The sequence below is a fragment of the Symphodus melops genome (genome assembly GCF_947650265.1).
Source record: "Symphodus melops genome assembly, chromosome: 7".
NCBI lineage: Eukaryota > Metazoa > Chordata > Actinopteri > Labriformes > Labridae > Symphodus > Symphodus melops.
The window spans coordinates 7151475-7166808 of record NC_136697.1 but is presented as its reverse complement, the minus strand read 5'-3'; the positions used below and the strand labels follow the sequence as shown (position 1 = coordinate 7166808).

At 40.1% G+C, this 15334-nt stretch overlaps 1 protein-coding gene across 1 annotated transcript; it reads left to right on the top strand.

The window, feature by feature from the left end:
- The first annotated feature begins 604 nt into the window (after positions 1–604).
- Positions 605–14755, top strand: LOC306826979 (tissue factor-like). The gene is made up of 7 exons (XM_079348571.1): positions 605–1124; positions 5323–5431; positions 7814–7921; positions 9557–9666; positions 10700–10878; positions 11207–11378; positions 12761–14755. The coding sequence occupies exons 1-7, from the start codon at positions 1058–1060 to the stop codon at positions 12910–12912; spliced, it is 897 nt and encodes a 298-aa protein (XP_079204697.1). The 5' UTR covers positions 605–1057; the 3' UTR covers positions 12913–14755.
- Positions 14756–15334: the final 579 nt, after the last annotated feature.

The window sequence follows — 15334 nt, the reverse complement described above, 5'->3', positions numbered from 1 at the left end:
CGTTTGGTTGTAACAAGCAGGCGTTACCATGGCAGGTTTGTAACCCTGAGTGCAAGAGCCAAAGACATTAAGAGGTGCATTGGTGTTTTCATTAAAAAATTAAAGGAATCTTTTTTTAATCATAATTTTTCTTGTAACATCCTTATCCTACGATGAAACAGAAAAAAATATGTATGCTGGAACAGGATTTTATTTTCAACTCTAGATCCTATATTATGGATTGTTGTCACCACGGTAACAATCTTAGCACGCTACTCGCACACAGTCGCAGAAGTACAAATGTGATGTCTTCAGCTTGTGCACGAGTGCACACAGACAGGTGCACAGACAGACAGGTCACTGAACCGAGCCTTTATAAACTGAAGAGCTTCTTACATTGAGGAGAGGCACACACAAAGGATGTTGATACTTCTCTTCAAGGTACTTAATTTATGATTAAGTAAACGAAGTACGACAACTACAATGCATTCGTAGACATTCCCTCTCCATCTTTCCTTCTTGACTTGTTTTAGTCTGAGTCGTTAGTGTTTCTGTGAAAGTTTAGAAAAGATGAGAGGGTTTCCTGCTAACTTGAACTTGAGCTGTATTCCTTGTTGCCTTGGCGACCGATTGACTCAGTCCCAAGTAGGCCAGTTCGAGCGGACAAGCAGCTGGGCACGCGGGCTGCATGAGAATCTGCTCCTCCGTGAAACAAAATGAGTGTTTTCTTCTTGTCAGGGTTATGGCTCATGTTTCTCTCTAATCCAGTGACGAACACGCTGAACAGACTGTTTGAAAGCAGCATGAGAACATGCAGTGAAAGCTCCAGTGAGAGGAGGCGGAGTTTAAAATGAGCTGGAGAAACTTTATTCAGCATGCAGGAATGTGGGAGGGGTCAGCAGGGAACCAAGCAGAACCTTAAACAGCTCCCCATCCACAGCTCTCACACTTTGTGCAGCGGACCTCAAACATCCCAGTGTGTGTGTGAGAGAGAGAGAGAGCAACTTCAACCCACGGCACACACTCCTCCTGAGCTCACACACACTCTTCAAGGAGACTGAAAGGATTCTCTGCTAACATGGCCTCTTGGAAAACTTTACTCTCCCTGGGACTGTTTCTGTGTGCTGAAATCATCACTGCTGCAGGTAAGACGACTGAACACGAGCAGACAGACAGACAGACAGACAGACAGACAGACAGACAGACAGACAGACAGACAGGCCTGCAGGCAGGCAGACAGACAGACAGACAGACAGACAGACAGACAGACAGACAGACAGACAGACAGACAGACAGACAGACAGACAGACAGACAGGCCTGCAGGCAGGCAGGCAGATATAGATACAAGTCAAGTTATTTATACAGCACATTTCAACAACAAGGCAATTCAAAGTGCTTCACACAAGACATCAAAAGCATCATGACAGGAAAGATAAGATACACTAAAATTAAAAAACATAAACCCACTAATTATTAAAATCAATAAATGATTAAAATATCAGAGTAGTTTAGTTAAAGGCAGCTGTAAACAGGTGAGTCTTCACTGAGAGTGTCATCTGACCTGCAGTTTTCTGGGAGTTTGTTCCAGATATACGGAGCATAGAAGCTGAACACTGCTTCTCCGTGTTTGGTTCTGACTCTGGGGACAGAGAGCAGACCTGTACCAGACGACCTGAGCAGCCTGGACAGTTCATATAGATAATCACATGGTCACTCATGTATTTTGGCCCTAGAACATTAAGCGCTTTATAAACCAGCAGCAAGTCTGTTCTCTGACAGACTGGGAGCCAGTGTGAAGACCTCAGAACTGGACTGATGTGATCCATTTTTTGAGTCTTGGTGAGGACTCTGGCAGCAGCGCTCTGGATCAGCTGCAGGTGTCTGACTGATGTTTGATGCAGACCTGTAAAGACACTGTTACAGTAATGAAGACCACTGAACAAATGACTTCATAATAATACAGACAGATAAAAGGCCTGCAGACAGAAAACATGTAGACAGAGAGACAAGTACATACAGATACAGACAGTGAGATACAGACAGACAGGTACAAACAGACAGTATAGATACAGACAGATGGACAGATAACAGGCAGACAGACGCTTACGGACAAGTTTCTCTTTTTTCTTCTTTTCAACTTTTTCCATTACATTTTGAAGTTTTGCAGATTATGTCTTGTCTTATACCCCCCCCCCCCTTCAGCTTTATGTTTTATTTTTCAAGAAATCTTTGTAAAAAAGACAGAGTATGAACGTCTTAATAAAGTACGTCACATACGAGAGTATGTGGAGGACACATGTTTTCTCTGTGTGAACCAGATGTTTAACATTAGTGTCTAAACAGCGTGTAATTGAATCTCTGTGCCTGGACTTTAGCTTTTATGATCCTGACATTCAGGGCCTCGTCGAGGGATTAATTACCCGGGCCTGAAAGAAGAAGGGGGCTGGAAATAAATCTGTAGTTTGTGTTTGACTTTGAGGTTTCTGAGTCAAAGCTGTGATGACTCTTATCTCATTGAAAATAACCAACTATAAAAACAGCCAAAAGTTGTCAAAAGAGTGAAACACCAAGTTATAGATAAGTAGGAGGAAACAGTTGTGCTTCAGATAGAGGTCGTTCTTAGTTGTGGCCACAATAACGCAGTTTAAAATGTAGATATGATATACCCATATCGATCATTGATTTGATACCATGGCAACTCAAACAGAAGTCCATGACGTCCAATATTGGGCAATTTCTTGTTTTTAGTAAACAAAAAATCACAGGCAAACTTCTGCTCACTGACTAAACAGCACAAATACATAAGCAGCTTCAGTGTTGGCGTGCACTTCCTCATGGACTCACTCTGAGTCACCTTTACTATAAAAAAAATTTTTTTCAAGCTGTATTACTTCATAGAGTCAATCGTTTAAATCAAAGAGTTTGTCCTTTCAAAAAGTGTGGTTTTAAAAAAGCACTGAAGCAGCACAATGTTGACAAACTTATTTACTTGTAATAGAGGTGTGTTTTTTTAAAGATTCATTTTGGGCATTTTTAGCTTTTATTATAGAGGGAGGACAGTGGATAGGGTGCGGAAACCAGGGACAGAGAGTGGGGACATGCGGGAAATGATCCACAGGCCGGACGCCAGCCCGTGCCACGAGCCCGGGCCGCCCGTGCAAGGACTATGGCCTCAATACATGGGGACACACGTGCTGCCGCTGCGCCTCTAGCGCCCCCGGAGGTGTGGTTAATATCTTAGGGTGGCTGATGCTGTGGTAGAGAGACCCACTGTGAAGTGTTTTTATGGGGCCCAGAAATCCTTGAGACGCCCCGAGACAAGTCTGACCTCTGAAGCTACCAGATGCATAAACGACATGAACAGGGGTCACTATTTCATTCCTTAGGAAGCTTTCTCAGAGCTCCAAACCAAATATAACTCTGCTGCTGTCAGATCTCTTACACATACTATATAGTACAGCTTCACAAACCTAGAATAGGAACTACTCTTCGATGGTTGACACAATTATTACCATACTGAATGAATTTATTCGTACTAACATAAGCGATGCCTTGATTTATACTCACGTTAGAAATAGACTGAACATTAGTGTTCATGTGTGAGGTTCTACCCAGTTGATCTTCATGACATCTAAACACAGTCGTGCCATTCTTCTCCTGATCCGTGGAGCTATTCCAAACACGCAGCCATGGTACTACTGCTGACTGACCAATTAATGATGCAGCTTTTTCCCTTACTGTGTCTTACATGGAGATGTTTGTGTCACTCATTTTAAATCAAATCATAAAAAAACATCCTTTTTTTTCAGTGAGAAAGATTCACAGATGGAAACCCCCGACTCGTCCAGTGCCCGTCCCAGAGGACATGCAGCAGCTTCATCTGTTAGACCATTTAGAGACGAGGTTTTAATCGGGCCTAAAGTATATTTGCAGGTTTTGATGACATACAGGCTGAATGGTTAGATGAGATCTAAACTACGGGATGGACATGACAGATGAGATGCAGTCATACGGCTGCGTGGAGAGGGCTCTAACCTCGTACAACTGCATGTTTTATAAACACAAACAAACTGCAGCTTTAAAGAGCTTTAAACAAAACTTACAAGTCTTACAGAAAGAAAAGGGGGGCAGCAATGAGCGCTGAACTGGGTCAAGAAAATGTAAAGCAACTCACTTTGTGGTTCCCTAAAACAAAAGGGACCGACAGATGTGGAGCCTGCAACCACTGCGACAAAATAAAAAGAGACAATAACATTTTTAATGACAAGACAAATACAGACTTGAATATGAACATGGCTGTTTTTATGTTGGTTGCACAAAACGCAGGCTGTGTGACAGACGGGCAGAACATAAATACTCCACAAGGACTAAATATCCAATCTGCCCAATGGCTCAGCACTATCAGACAACAGGCCAAATACATTAGAAACTTTCAAAGTCTTGGTCATTGGAATCTTTCCCAAAAACCTAAGAGGAGGTGATGAACTTAAACAAGTTCTACAACTGGAAACCTTTTGGATCTACACACTCAGGTCCACTTTGTCCCCCGGCTTTAACGAGGAGACTGATTTCTCTCCTTTTCTCTAACTACTTCTGCTGAAGTTATAGAAATGTCTTGTGTGTAACAACATTCATATTTCTGACTTCACTTCCAGACTAGCGTCCTTTTTAAGTATGTTGTGTATAGTCTTGATGGCTTTAGGCCTTAATGTTCCTTTAGCTGTGTTTTCTATCTCCAGTTCTGTGCAGTTTGGGGCCTTACTAAGTGATTCATATATTTTTCCACTCTTAATTGTAGTATATTATTTTTTCAAGTTGGTTGTCTTTTCCATTGAATGTTGTCATATAAAACTGTCAACATACCATTAATTACGTCTTTGACAAATTCTGAATTTTGTAGGTGTGGTATTTTGTTGTTAGTGTAGCATATGTATCATGTGACCATGACTTCTGTCACATGACATCCTATTTAAGAACCTGTTTTTATCTCTGTCATGTTATGTCCTGACGAAGACTCAGTAAAGTCGAAATGCGTAGACACATCTCTTGTTCAAGAAAGGGTTTTTATACAACATCAGGAGTGTGCCGATGTTCGACACCTCATCAGGACAGCTCTTTTTTTGTATTAGTTATAAGTCTTTTGTTTGGCTGACACACAGCTGTGCTCTCAGCAGAAATCTGACTCTAATTATGATCTGTTTATGACGAAGAGGGGGGTTTTCTCAATTGTTTATTAGACTTGTTTTCTACATGTTGGTTGATTTCTGAGAAAACAAACACAGGATGTGAGAATAAAGAGAGTCCGTGGCTGAGTGGAGACTAATGCTGCGTTTAATTCACAGATCAAGACTCCAAAGCGGCCAATGTTCATTGGTCATCTCTGGATTTTAAAACCCTGCTGGTCTGGACCACCAAAACACGCCAGCACTCCTACAGTGTTAGATTCTCAAGGTGAGTTAACACACACACACACACACACACACACACACACACACACACACACACACACACACATTTTAGATCAACATTGAATAAAACACTTTGGTCGTCTCAGTAATGATGTCTCTTTAGCAACCAAAAGAAAACCTGACCAGACTAACCAATCACATGTAGTTCTTTTAATGCCTACATATCACGGCTGTGATCGGGTTAGATTCTGATGCCACCATTCATGCTGCATGCTCACCTAAAGAACCTGTTCAGAACAGAATCAGTAATCCTTAATTAATCCCTGAGTGGGAAAGTCTCACAGGAAGCAGGATGGGGCGTTCTTCAGAGGTCTCTAAACACGTTTACAGGAAGAGATCAGATAAAGACTTTAAAGTGACTTTAAATTAAAAGACACATTTCTCTCTCCATTTCTGCCACTGTGTCTCATCACTGTGGACTACAAAGTCCCTGATCCACAAATTGACTGTCAGTTTCTACTTTGTCTGGAAGAATACTTTAACTTCACATTAATGACTTTTTCTGATGTTCCAGGAACAGCTGCGACATTTACTCTATTTAAAGCCACCTGTGTTGTGCTGATCTCTGGATGTCTATTATTGCTGGTTGTATTGGTTTGTTTGTGTCCTGATTGAGGACTGACTATTTGATAAGACACAGCCCCAGAAGGTATTCATGCGATGTCATGGTGGGCGGAGTTACTGTATTTCAAGCCAGCGAGTAGCAGAAAACTTGCACAAACTGGTGTCAGGGATCAATCAGAAACTAAATTCTTTAAATCAGCGAAAAAGAGCCAAAGCTGACCCTGTAAAACTTTGGTCAACTTTACAACAGAATAAGAGCCTGAGCAGAGACCCCTAATTATGCACGACTCTTAGTGTATGGGACTTCCAGGTTGTTTGAACCCAGCCCCAAGTGGACACTTGAGGAACTGCAGATTCTTACTTTTCAGCATTGTCTTCATTTATCATTCTGGATATTATCAGAGGGACATGCAATGCACTCATGATAACCCATGCACCTTAGCACATTTGCTGTAAAACAGTGTGTTACAACATGTTTTACAACAAGGTGAATGATGCAACAACAAGTAATCTCTGGAATGTGTTCTTGCACATATTTAATGTCTGGGAGCGTAGAGCCTGGATCAAACAAATAACCCTCTTATTGCAGAGAGTTAGGAGTTGTGCTTGTTTTGGCAGTGAGGTCTCCCTCACTGCGCTCCTCGGGGAGATGAATGCTCAGACTGTTTATTAAACTGGATGGATCATCAGGGTCTCAAATGTAAGTCCAATTTGGACTACCTTTGACCTGCATACTTTGCCCATCAGTGAGCGACTCCACTGGTTAAAAAAAAGAAGTTTGATGTCTATGGTGAAATTTTCCTACATGCCAGTGTATTTATTCCATCTGTGAACATTTTCATAGCTAGTTTATGGTCTTAATATCTAGTTTCAAGTCTACCACTTGACAACATGGAGTTCAGTCAAAAGGGCACCACAGGATTAAGTTAAACGTAAGTTAGCATTTTAAAAGCCTTGGGGTCTCTCCCTCAAACTCAATGGAGATTTTAAATGGCTTTTGGTAAGATGCCTGAAACAAGGTCTGTGGAGAAACAAGCTGATGAGATGTTTGCATTTTATTAGACAACATAAACTACGTTAGCTAATACCCCCATTGTTAATGTTAAAGTTCTTGAGCGTACCAAAAAAAACTTGCAGACAAGCGGCTAAATAATACTACAGTGGTTGTCAGAGGCATTAAACATCATCACACGGGTAACAAACTCCAAGAACTCTCGCACTATTCCCCCTTACCCCATGATGTCTCCTGTAGGTTTAATCTTTGAGTTAAGGCAAATATTAAATCAATAAACAATAGGTGGTCTGAAGCATAACGGAGTAGTTTGCTTGTAGCATAACGCTAGCTTTTATTTCTCTCGGCTTAATTAACGCTTCAAACTTCATATAAATGGTATTCATCTGTAATGATTATCCTGCTGATCAAAACGTCTACGCATCAGAAACGTGTGTTTGCCACAGAGCTTATTTTCTGCAATGATCTAAAATCCAATGCAAAAATCCTGTAGGTGAATTCTCGATATACCCCATGGCGATGCAACTTCCTGGTTGGCCTACAAGAAAAGATCATTTGGTTTGTTCGCTATCATGGTCCCATTTAGCATCAAAAGAAGATGTGGATGCAGGAATGGAAACTCTGTGATTATTACATACAGTCAATATTATCAGCTGCAGCCATACATTCTCAGTGAATCGGGCCCTCCAAGTTTAAATAACATCGAAGTGCAGTTTGTATCTTTTATAGACTGAGGTGATATTATTTGTGTTATTATTATGGTATTATATCTCCTGTGTAATGTTTCAGGGATGAAGGTGACTGGGATTATCATCCTGAATGCAAAGAGATGTCAGGGTCAATTTTCGGGACAACGTTTAAGTGTGATATGTCCGAGGAGCTCAGACCTTTTGACAGGTAAGTGCAAAAGCTCTGTTTAAGATTTACATTTGGCAAGGCATAACATTTTGTAAAGCTTTTAACTGCAAATTAAAAATGAACATAGGTCATCAATCTCCCATTGCTCATTTCTCCTGAAAATGACTTTTTGTTGTTTTGATGAGTTCATTAAAAAAAACGTGTAATGGATGAAAAAAATCCTTTTTGTTATTTTTCACTCCTGCAGGATAATGGTGCACATTTCAGATATCGATTGTTCCTGTTCAATAACGATAAAAACAAGAATGACACCTTCTTTCAATGAATGATCATTCAATAAACTAATGTATACTGTTGGGTACTCGAAATTAGTCTTGGTCTCAAGACCACTTTTTGAAGGTCTCGGTCCCTTCTCAGTTTGAGGCAGAGACAAGATCGAGTGAAAATGCTTTGGATTCTAATCTGGATTTTAGGTCAAGACCACCAGTGACATTATGTTGCTGTCATTACTGTGATTAGAAGGAAATCATCTGTTTCTAAAAGAACAAATATTTTTTATTAATCTGTAGTTTTACTTTTTACGGCTACTCTCCCAGTGTTACGGTGACACGCCTCCAAAACGGAAAAACATGATTTTTCAGTGATATTTATGGTTTTGGTCTTGTCTCGGCCTTGGAGCACTCTGGTGTTGGATATGTCGTGGTCTTGGTTAGTCTCTCAATCAATCTTTATTTGTATAGCGTCTCTTCTATAGAGTAGGTCATATTTACAAAAAGCAGGTAATTATTTACCTGCTTACTTGTAATGTCGGTTCACTCCCTCCGACCACAGCAGATCGTCCGATGACACAAAATGACGATAAGTGTCATCAGAGGATCCTTTTCAGAAAAGAAATACAGAGCTTTCCTGTCTCAGAGGAAAATAGGGCCGGGATGCAAGACCATTCAAAAATACAACCAGGTTTCTAATGATACAAGCTTAATACAAATGGGTGAACTATCCCTTAAGTCTTTAATGTTATCACTTACTGAAGTTTTGATGACCTGATATAACCAGACTGAGCGTGTACAATTTGAACCACATGATAAAAACATTGTAAAAAACTGAACTGAGGAAGCTCTTGGATTTTTTGTGTCTTTTTCTGTTTCAATATTTAATTCAGTTAAAGAGTTTTAATGTAGGAATGGGAATGTGTAACGGGATAAATCCAGCTGTCAGACGACTGAGAGACTAAATAAGAAGACAGAGTTGCTGAAAATCTGCATGACAATCTAGTGAGATATAATAAAAATTAAAAAACTTCACTAAAAGGTTGACACTGCTGCATCTTTTAATGTTTCCTGTTACTATAGTTTGTGGTCTGCAACGAGTTCCTGTATCTGTGGTTAACGTTGTAACCTTCAATCTACCAGACAGTCCTTTCTTTATTTCAAAATAAAAGCAGGGTTGAATTCAATCAGCAAGTAAAGTGCTCTTGAATAAAAAAGAAAAAAAAAGAAGAACAAACATTAAAATAGAAATATATTTCTTATTATTAACTGTTAGTAAGTGAGTAGTAAGTAAAGGGATTATAGTTATGCTGTCCTAAAATGAAATGAAGCGATTTATCGCTACAAGGTAATCCAGCTGTATGTTTGTGTGTAATGTATCTGATCTCCATCGTCTGTGTGACAGGTCGTACACTGCTGATATCCTCACAGAATATGAAAATGTTGACGACTACGACTACAGCCACGATGAGTCCCAGCATACTGAGTCCCCACCCTTTAACCCTTACAGAGACAGTAAGTAAACAACGCCACAGGAATGAGTTGAATGAGATGTTGCCGTTTTGTGAGATGAGATAAACTAAGTTAGCTAAGACACCCACTTGTTAATATTAAAGTTTTTATGCAATATTAAAACGGCGGTTGCTAACAAGTGGCTAAATGAGACTACAGTGGTTGTTGGGGACATTATAAGTCATCACGCTGGGAACTCTCTCATTAATCCTCCTTACAGCCTCTAGTCATGTTTTCAGTGCTCTTGTAAATATTAGGTTAATAAACAACTTATTAAGCTACTACAGTTTCACTAGCTTTTCAAAACCGCTAATTCGATTGAAGCATAACAGTCTTGATTTTAAAATCAACTTAGCTTGTAGTATACCGTTTGCTTTTTACTTCTCTCGTCTGCATTAACTCTTCAAACTTCATATAAATGGTGTTCATCTGTAAAGTTTATCCTGCTGATTAAAACAGCTACACATCAGGGGGTTGCCGGTGGCGCAGCGGCAGCGCGCGGGATCCCATGTATTGAGGCTCAGTCCTTGCACGAGCGGCCCGGGTTCGTGTCTGGCCTGTGGCCCATTTCCCACATGTCTCTCCCCACTCTCTCTCCCTGATTTACAACTCTGTCCACTTTCCTCCCTCTATAATAAAGGCATAAAGGCCAAAAATAAATCTTAAAAAAAAAAAAAGTATTATTACACATGTGACTCTTTTTATCAGAGCCTCATAAATATAATCGTGTGGCCAACAGATAGCTGATAGCTAAATGTTGGTGTCAGCATGTCAGACTACACGTTCCAACATGAAAAATTGTTAAACAGAAAAATCACGACTCCCTCTCTCGTTGACCACGTCAAGACAGAAGAACACACACAACTACACAACAAATGTACTGCGCTTTCCAAGCTCTCTTTAGAATAAGGTAAAGTTGATTAAAAAAACGTGTGTGTGATTATCTAATAGGTGTGGTGTTGGTGCAAAATCAACATGTTGGACACTTTGTATAAGTCACTTTATCTGTAACCAGGAGTTCTGACTCTTTACTCAGGTAACATTAGTGTTGTGCAGTTCAGCGTGAAGGCCGTCAATGAGAGCACAATAGTGCTCAACATCACCGACACTCTGACCAGCGTGCACGAGCGCTCCAAGCAGCTCACCATAAGAGATATCTTCAAAAAAGACCTGAAGTATCAGATCACCTACCGCAAGTCTGAGAATACAGGCCAGGTAAAGGATTCAACACACACACACACACACACACACACACACGCACACACACACACACACACACACACACACTAAATGGCAAAATAATTGAATTTAAGAGTTTCTTCAGAAAACAACTTTTTACATATTTGCTGAAAGAAATGTTAGAAAATAATACATTTGATTCCCAATAAAATGTAAAATATGTTGTATCAAAATTTTCTGCCCTGTAACCCTATATAGTTATATATTAGAAAAAGGTTGAATTTCTCCATGCATCCTTCAATTTTAAGAACAGACTATTTCATCTATATCTAGCTGTATATAATGTGCTGATGTGCCTCCACAGAAATATCATATATCTGACAGCAGTGTGGCCGAGGTGTCCAAGCTGGATGCAGGTACCAGCTACTGCTTCAGTGTCGCAGCTTACATCCCAACGAGACCAAAGAGCACCCAGCTGGGAACGTTGAGCAGCCACCAGTGTGAACAAACATATGGAGACTTGAACCCCATGCATGGTACAGACACACACACACACACACACACACACACACACACATACACACACACACACACACACACACACACACACACACACACACACACACCATCATCTGTATTCTTCCATTAAACATATGGCAGCTGTACATAATTAAATCCACTCTGATCCTGTATTTGATCATGTCTATAAACCCTTTTACTTCTCTCAGCTGCATTAACTCTTCAAACTTCATATAAATGATGTTCATCTGTAAAGATTATACCGCTGAACAAAACAGCTCTGCATCAGAAATGTGTGTTAGAAACAGAGCTAATTTTATGCAATGATCCAAAATCCAATGCTAAAATCCCATAGGCAAATTTTCGTAGGAACCACCGGTGCCATCTTTTCGGGTTGGCCTACAAAAATACGTCATTACTATACCGGTCTAGTAATCTAGGCTAGTACTAGTAAGCTAGTACTAGTAAGCTAGTACTCAGCTGGCTTGGGAACGACTTGGGGTCCCACCGGAAGAGCTGGAGGAGCTGTCTGGGGCGAGGGAAGTCTGGGCGTCTCTGCTTAGACTGCTTCCCCCGCGACCCGGCCCCCGAAAAGCAGCAGAAAATGAATGGATGGATATACCAGTCTATAGACAAACTAGAGACACATAAGTCTTAGAAAAACAAGATGAAGTGTATTTTAGATGATATGTGACCTTTGAAGTGCTTTCTTAAAGGGAAAGAGGCTTTTTTAAAGATCTTTAAATGTTGAATACAGGAGGTGATGGTTTTCTCCTGCCTTTTGCTGCTGTTGGTTAGTTGGTGTTGTTGCAGTGATTCCAAAGGTGGGGGTCAATGTCATGTCAGTGAGGGGAGGGCGTCACAGTTTTTCCACTGCTAGCAAAAAATGAACAATTGGAGATAATTGCATCTGGCGAAGGGGTCACGGCATGAAAACGTTTGCAAACCATTGATTTTTATTTATTTAATCTTAATTTAACTTGGTAATTAACCTGCTGAGATCAAGAACTATTTCACAAGGGTGACCTATGGCAGTAGCACACATCGTGATTGTGTGCAGACGTGTGACATTAGAAGTAACAATTTTAACCATTGACGTCACAGAGAGACTCAAACACACTCACTAGTCAAGGTAGCGTCTGAAACCTGACAAGAATCTATGATTACTTTAGAGGTAAAATCACTCAGACGTCATCCCTCTGAGTAACAGCTCTCTGTATGGATTCTTTATGTGATGTTGTCAACTCTTAGAATAACAGTCTGAGCCAGTCAGGGACAAAACAACAACTTTTAATGAATGGTTTTGAACAAGGCACATTTTCTCTAAAATATTATTTAAATATGAATATTATTATTGAACCGTCAAGTCATGACTGAGCCTCTGTTCTTTTCCCCGCAGAGCTGAGTATGGGAGCATGGGTCGGTTTGATCTTTGTCCTGCTTACAGTCTTCATTATCGTCGTCACGGTAACCGTCCTCTGCTGCAGAAATCGCCAACAGAGAAACAAAACACCCCATACAACTCAGTCTCAGACGTCAGTTCCAGTTTAGTGTGTGTTTAGGATGTGTGCGCGCGTGTGTGTGTGTGTGTGTGTGTGTGTGTGTGTGTGTGTATGTGTGTGTGTATGTGTGTGTAAGGGTCTTTCAAACACAGGGAGCTGGTCCTCTTTGTTTTTTTTTTAGCTCCTTTCTCTTTCTAGGAAATCCTATTTTTCCATTTAAGTGTTGTTTGCTTACAGTTTATTGTGTTTCGTGTTTTTTTTTACTTACTAACCTTGATGTGAAAATGTTCTGCTTGCTCTGAAGGGTCCTGTCCTCCTTTATCCTCCTTTAATTCAGAGAGCTTCTCTCTGAATTTTAAAGAGGATAAATGTTGTGTTTTGTGGTTATTGGGAAGACTAAAACTGATCCTGAAATCTAATTTTCATAAAATTGGATAAACTACAGATCGGACATATTTATTCCTAGGGCCTGTGTCCACAGATTGCGCCTGTTTTCAAAACAAACCACTATACAGTAGTTCAGTTTTCAGTGCTCACTGTCCCGATGCACTCAAACGCCCCTCGGTGTCAGCTTATCTCTGTTGATGCGCTCTGAGTTGAAAGATGTTTAACTTTCTTTTTGATCAGCCCACCAATGTCACACCTCCATCACTGACCAATCAAAATTGAGAAGGGGCAGAGCTGTCGCTGTTGTCAGGAAAGGACTTGGGGTGAAATTTCCTTGAATTAAAGAAATTTCCCCATTTGGGTTCAATAAAGTTACATCTTAAATACTTAGCACACAGAGCCCATGTAAAACACACCTAACTGTCAATGCTGAGGGAAACCTAGCAACAATGACTGCTCTGGAAAGGAGGTTGTGGGCCCTGCCGATGCACAAAGTGCTGTTTGTGGACATGCCCCTCGTGTCTGAGTAGCTTTTGAGCTAACGAGTCATTATCTCGGACTGATGTCATTGCTAACAGGGTGTGTTGGTTTGTCATTTGAGGATGTGTTTGGAAATAATTACGTGGCCTCATGATGTGTCAGCTGGACTGACAAAGAGACTGACACCCCCGATCAATGACGGTCTTCTTTCTTTCTCTCTCTTTGAAATAAGGCTGAAGATAAAAAGCATCAAAGTCTGAAACATTTCAACAACCTGATTAATCTGGTTTATAGCTGCAGATAAATAGTCCCTCACAGTTTTGTCCCACTTTAACCTCATCATTTCCTGCCATCCCAGTGTGTGAATATCAGTTCAATCTGTGGTCTTTAAAACATCTTATTTATTGTTCTCATACCTCAGCTGTCTTTTATATATAAACAAATCCCATTTAACCACTATGGGTGGAGTAAGAGGAATGTCTCAGTGTCACGTGTCTGATTAAACCACAACTCCACCAGCATTCAGCTCATCTCTTCCAATCTGTATCCCACTAATATTAATGTGTTGTCAAATAATTACAAACTGCGTTTATAAAGCGTCTTTCCAACCAGGGCGGAGAAGCTCACAAACGTAAGGTGAAAAAGTTAACAAGAATTAAAACATCCGTAAATATTACGCTACAAAGCCTAAACAAGTGTATGATGTAACTAAAATCCAGTTCAATGCTAAAAGCTTGAGCTCGTCTGAAATCTGTCTTTTTGACGGGTTAACGGTTAAATACTTGAGATATTTGAATAACTGTGCCCATCTCTGATTGGTTGATTGATGTTCAGTATTTGCATTGTTGTGTTTGTAATTAAAAGTCAACCTGTTTGTTCCTTCATGTTGTGTGTATTAAATCTATTTTCTCAGCAGCCTTACAAAAAGTGTCTGTGATTGTAAATGTTGTTTTTGAACACTGAGATAAATGTGTGAGGGAGCTTAAGTACTAAACTCCAGTAAAAGTTTCCTCTTGTGTTCCCAATGTTTCTCTTCTTTTGTCTTTTTTTAAGCATGTTTGAGTTACATAAAGAGACAAAGATTGAATATGCTTCCTTATACCCCTAAATCTAAAAAAAACAAGAGTTGTTTCAGAAATGTGTTTTTACATGTTAACGTCGTTCAACAGGAAGTTGAGAATATTTAAAATCATTTAATTCTGGTTTGTTTTGCACATCATTTACATCATGGGGGTGCAAGCAGGAGAGCATTTGATTGTTTGGAGTTTACACAGAGATTAACGCAATAACAGACATCACCACAAGATGGCAGCACCCACAAAGCAGCTGAATTTGTCTAAAATGCAGCTGAAATCTTTGGTCTTGTATTGTTGGACACTTTAAGGGAAGAAACAGGAGTTATACATTTAGCTCTTATACTCATGATGAAAAAGTAAAATTATGATCATTACTCTGCACATTCACACTGCACAGCTCTGTGATTTAAGTCACGAGTATGGATTTAACTTCTTCACATGTTTTGATATCAGAATAGTTTGTCCTGAGTTTATGAAACACAATCTACTGACTGCAGACTTTTTCATATGTATGGCTGGTTGTGCGCT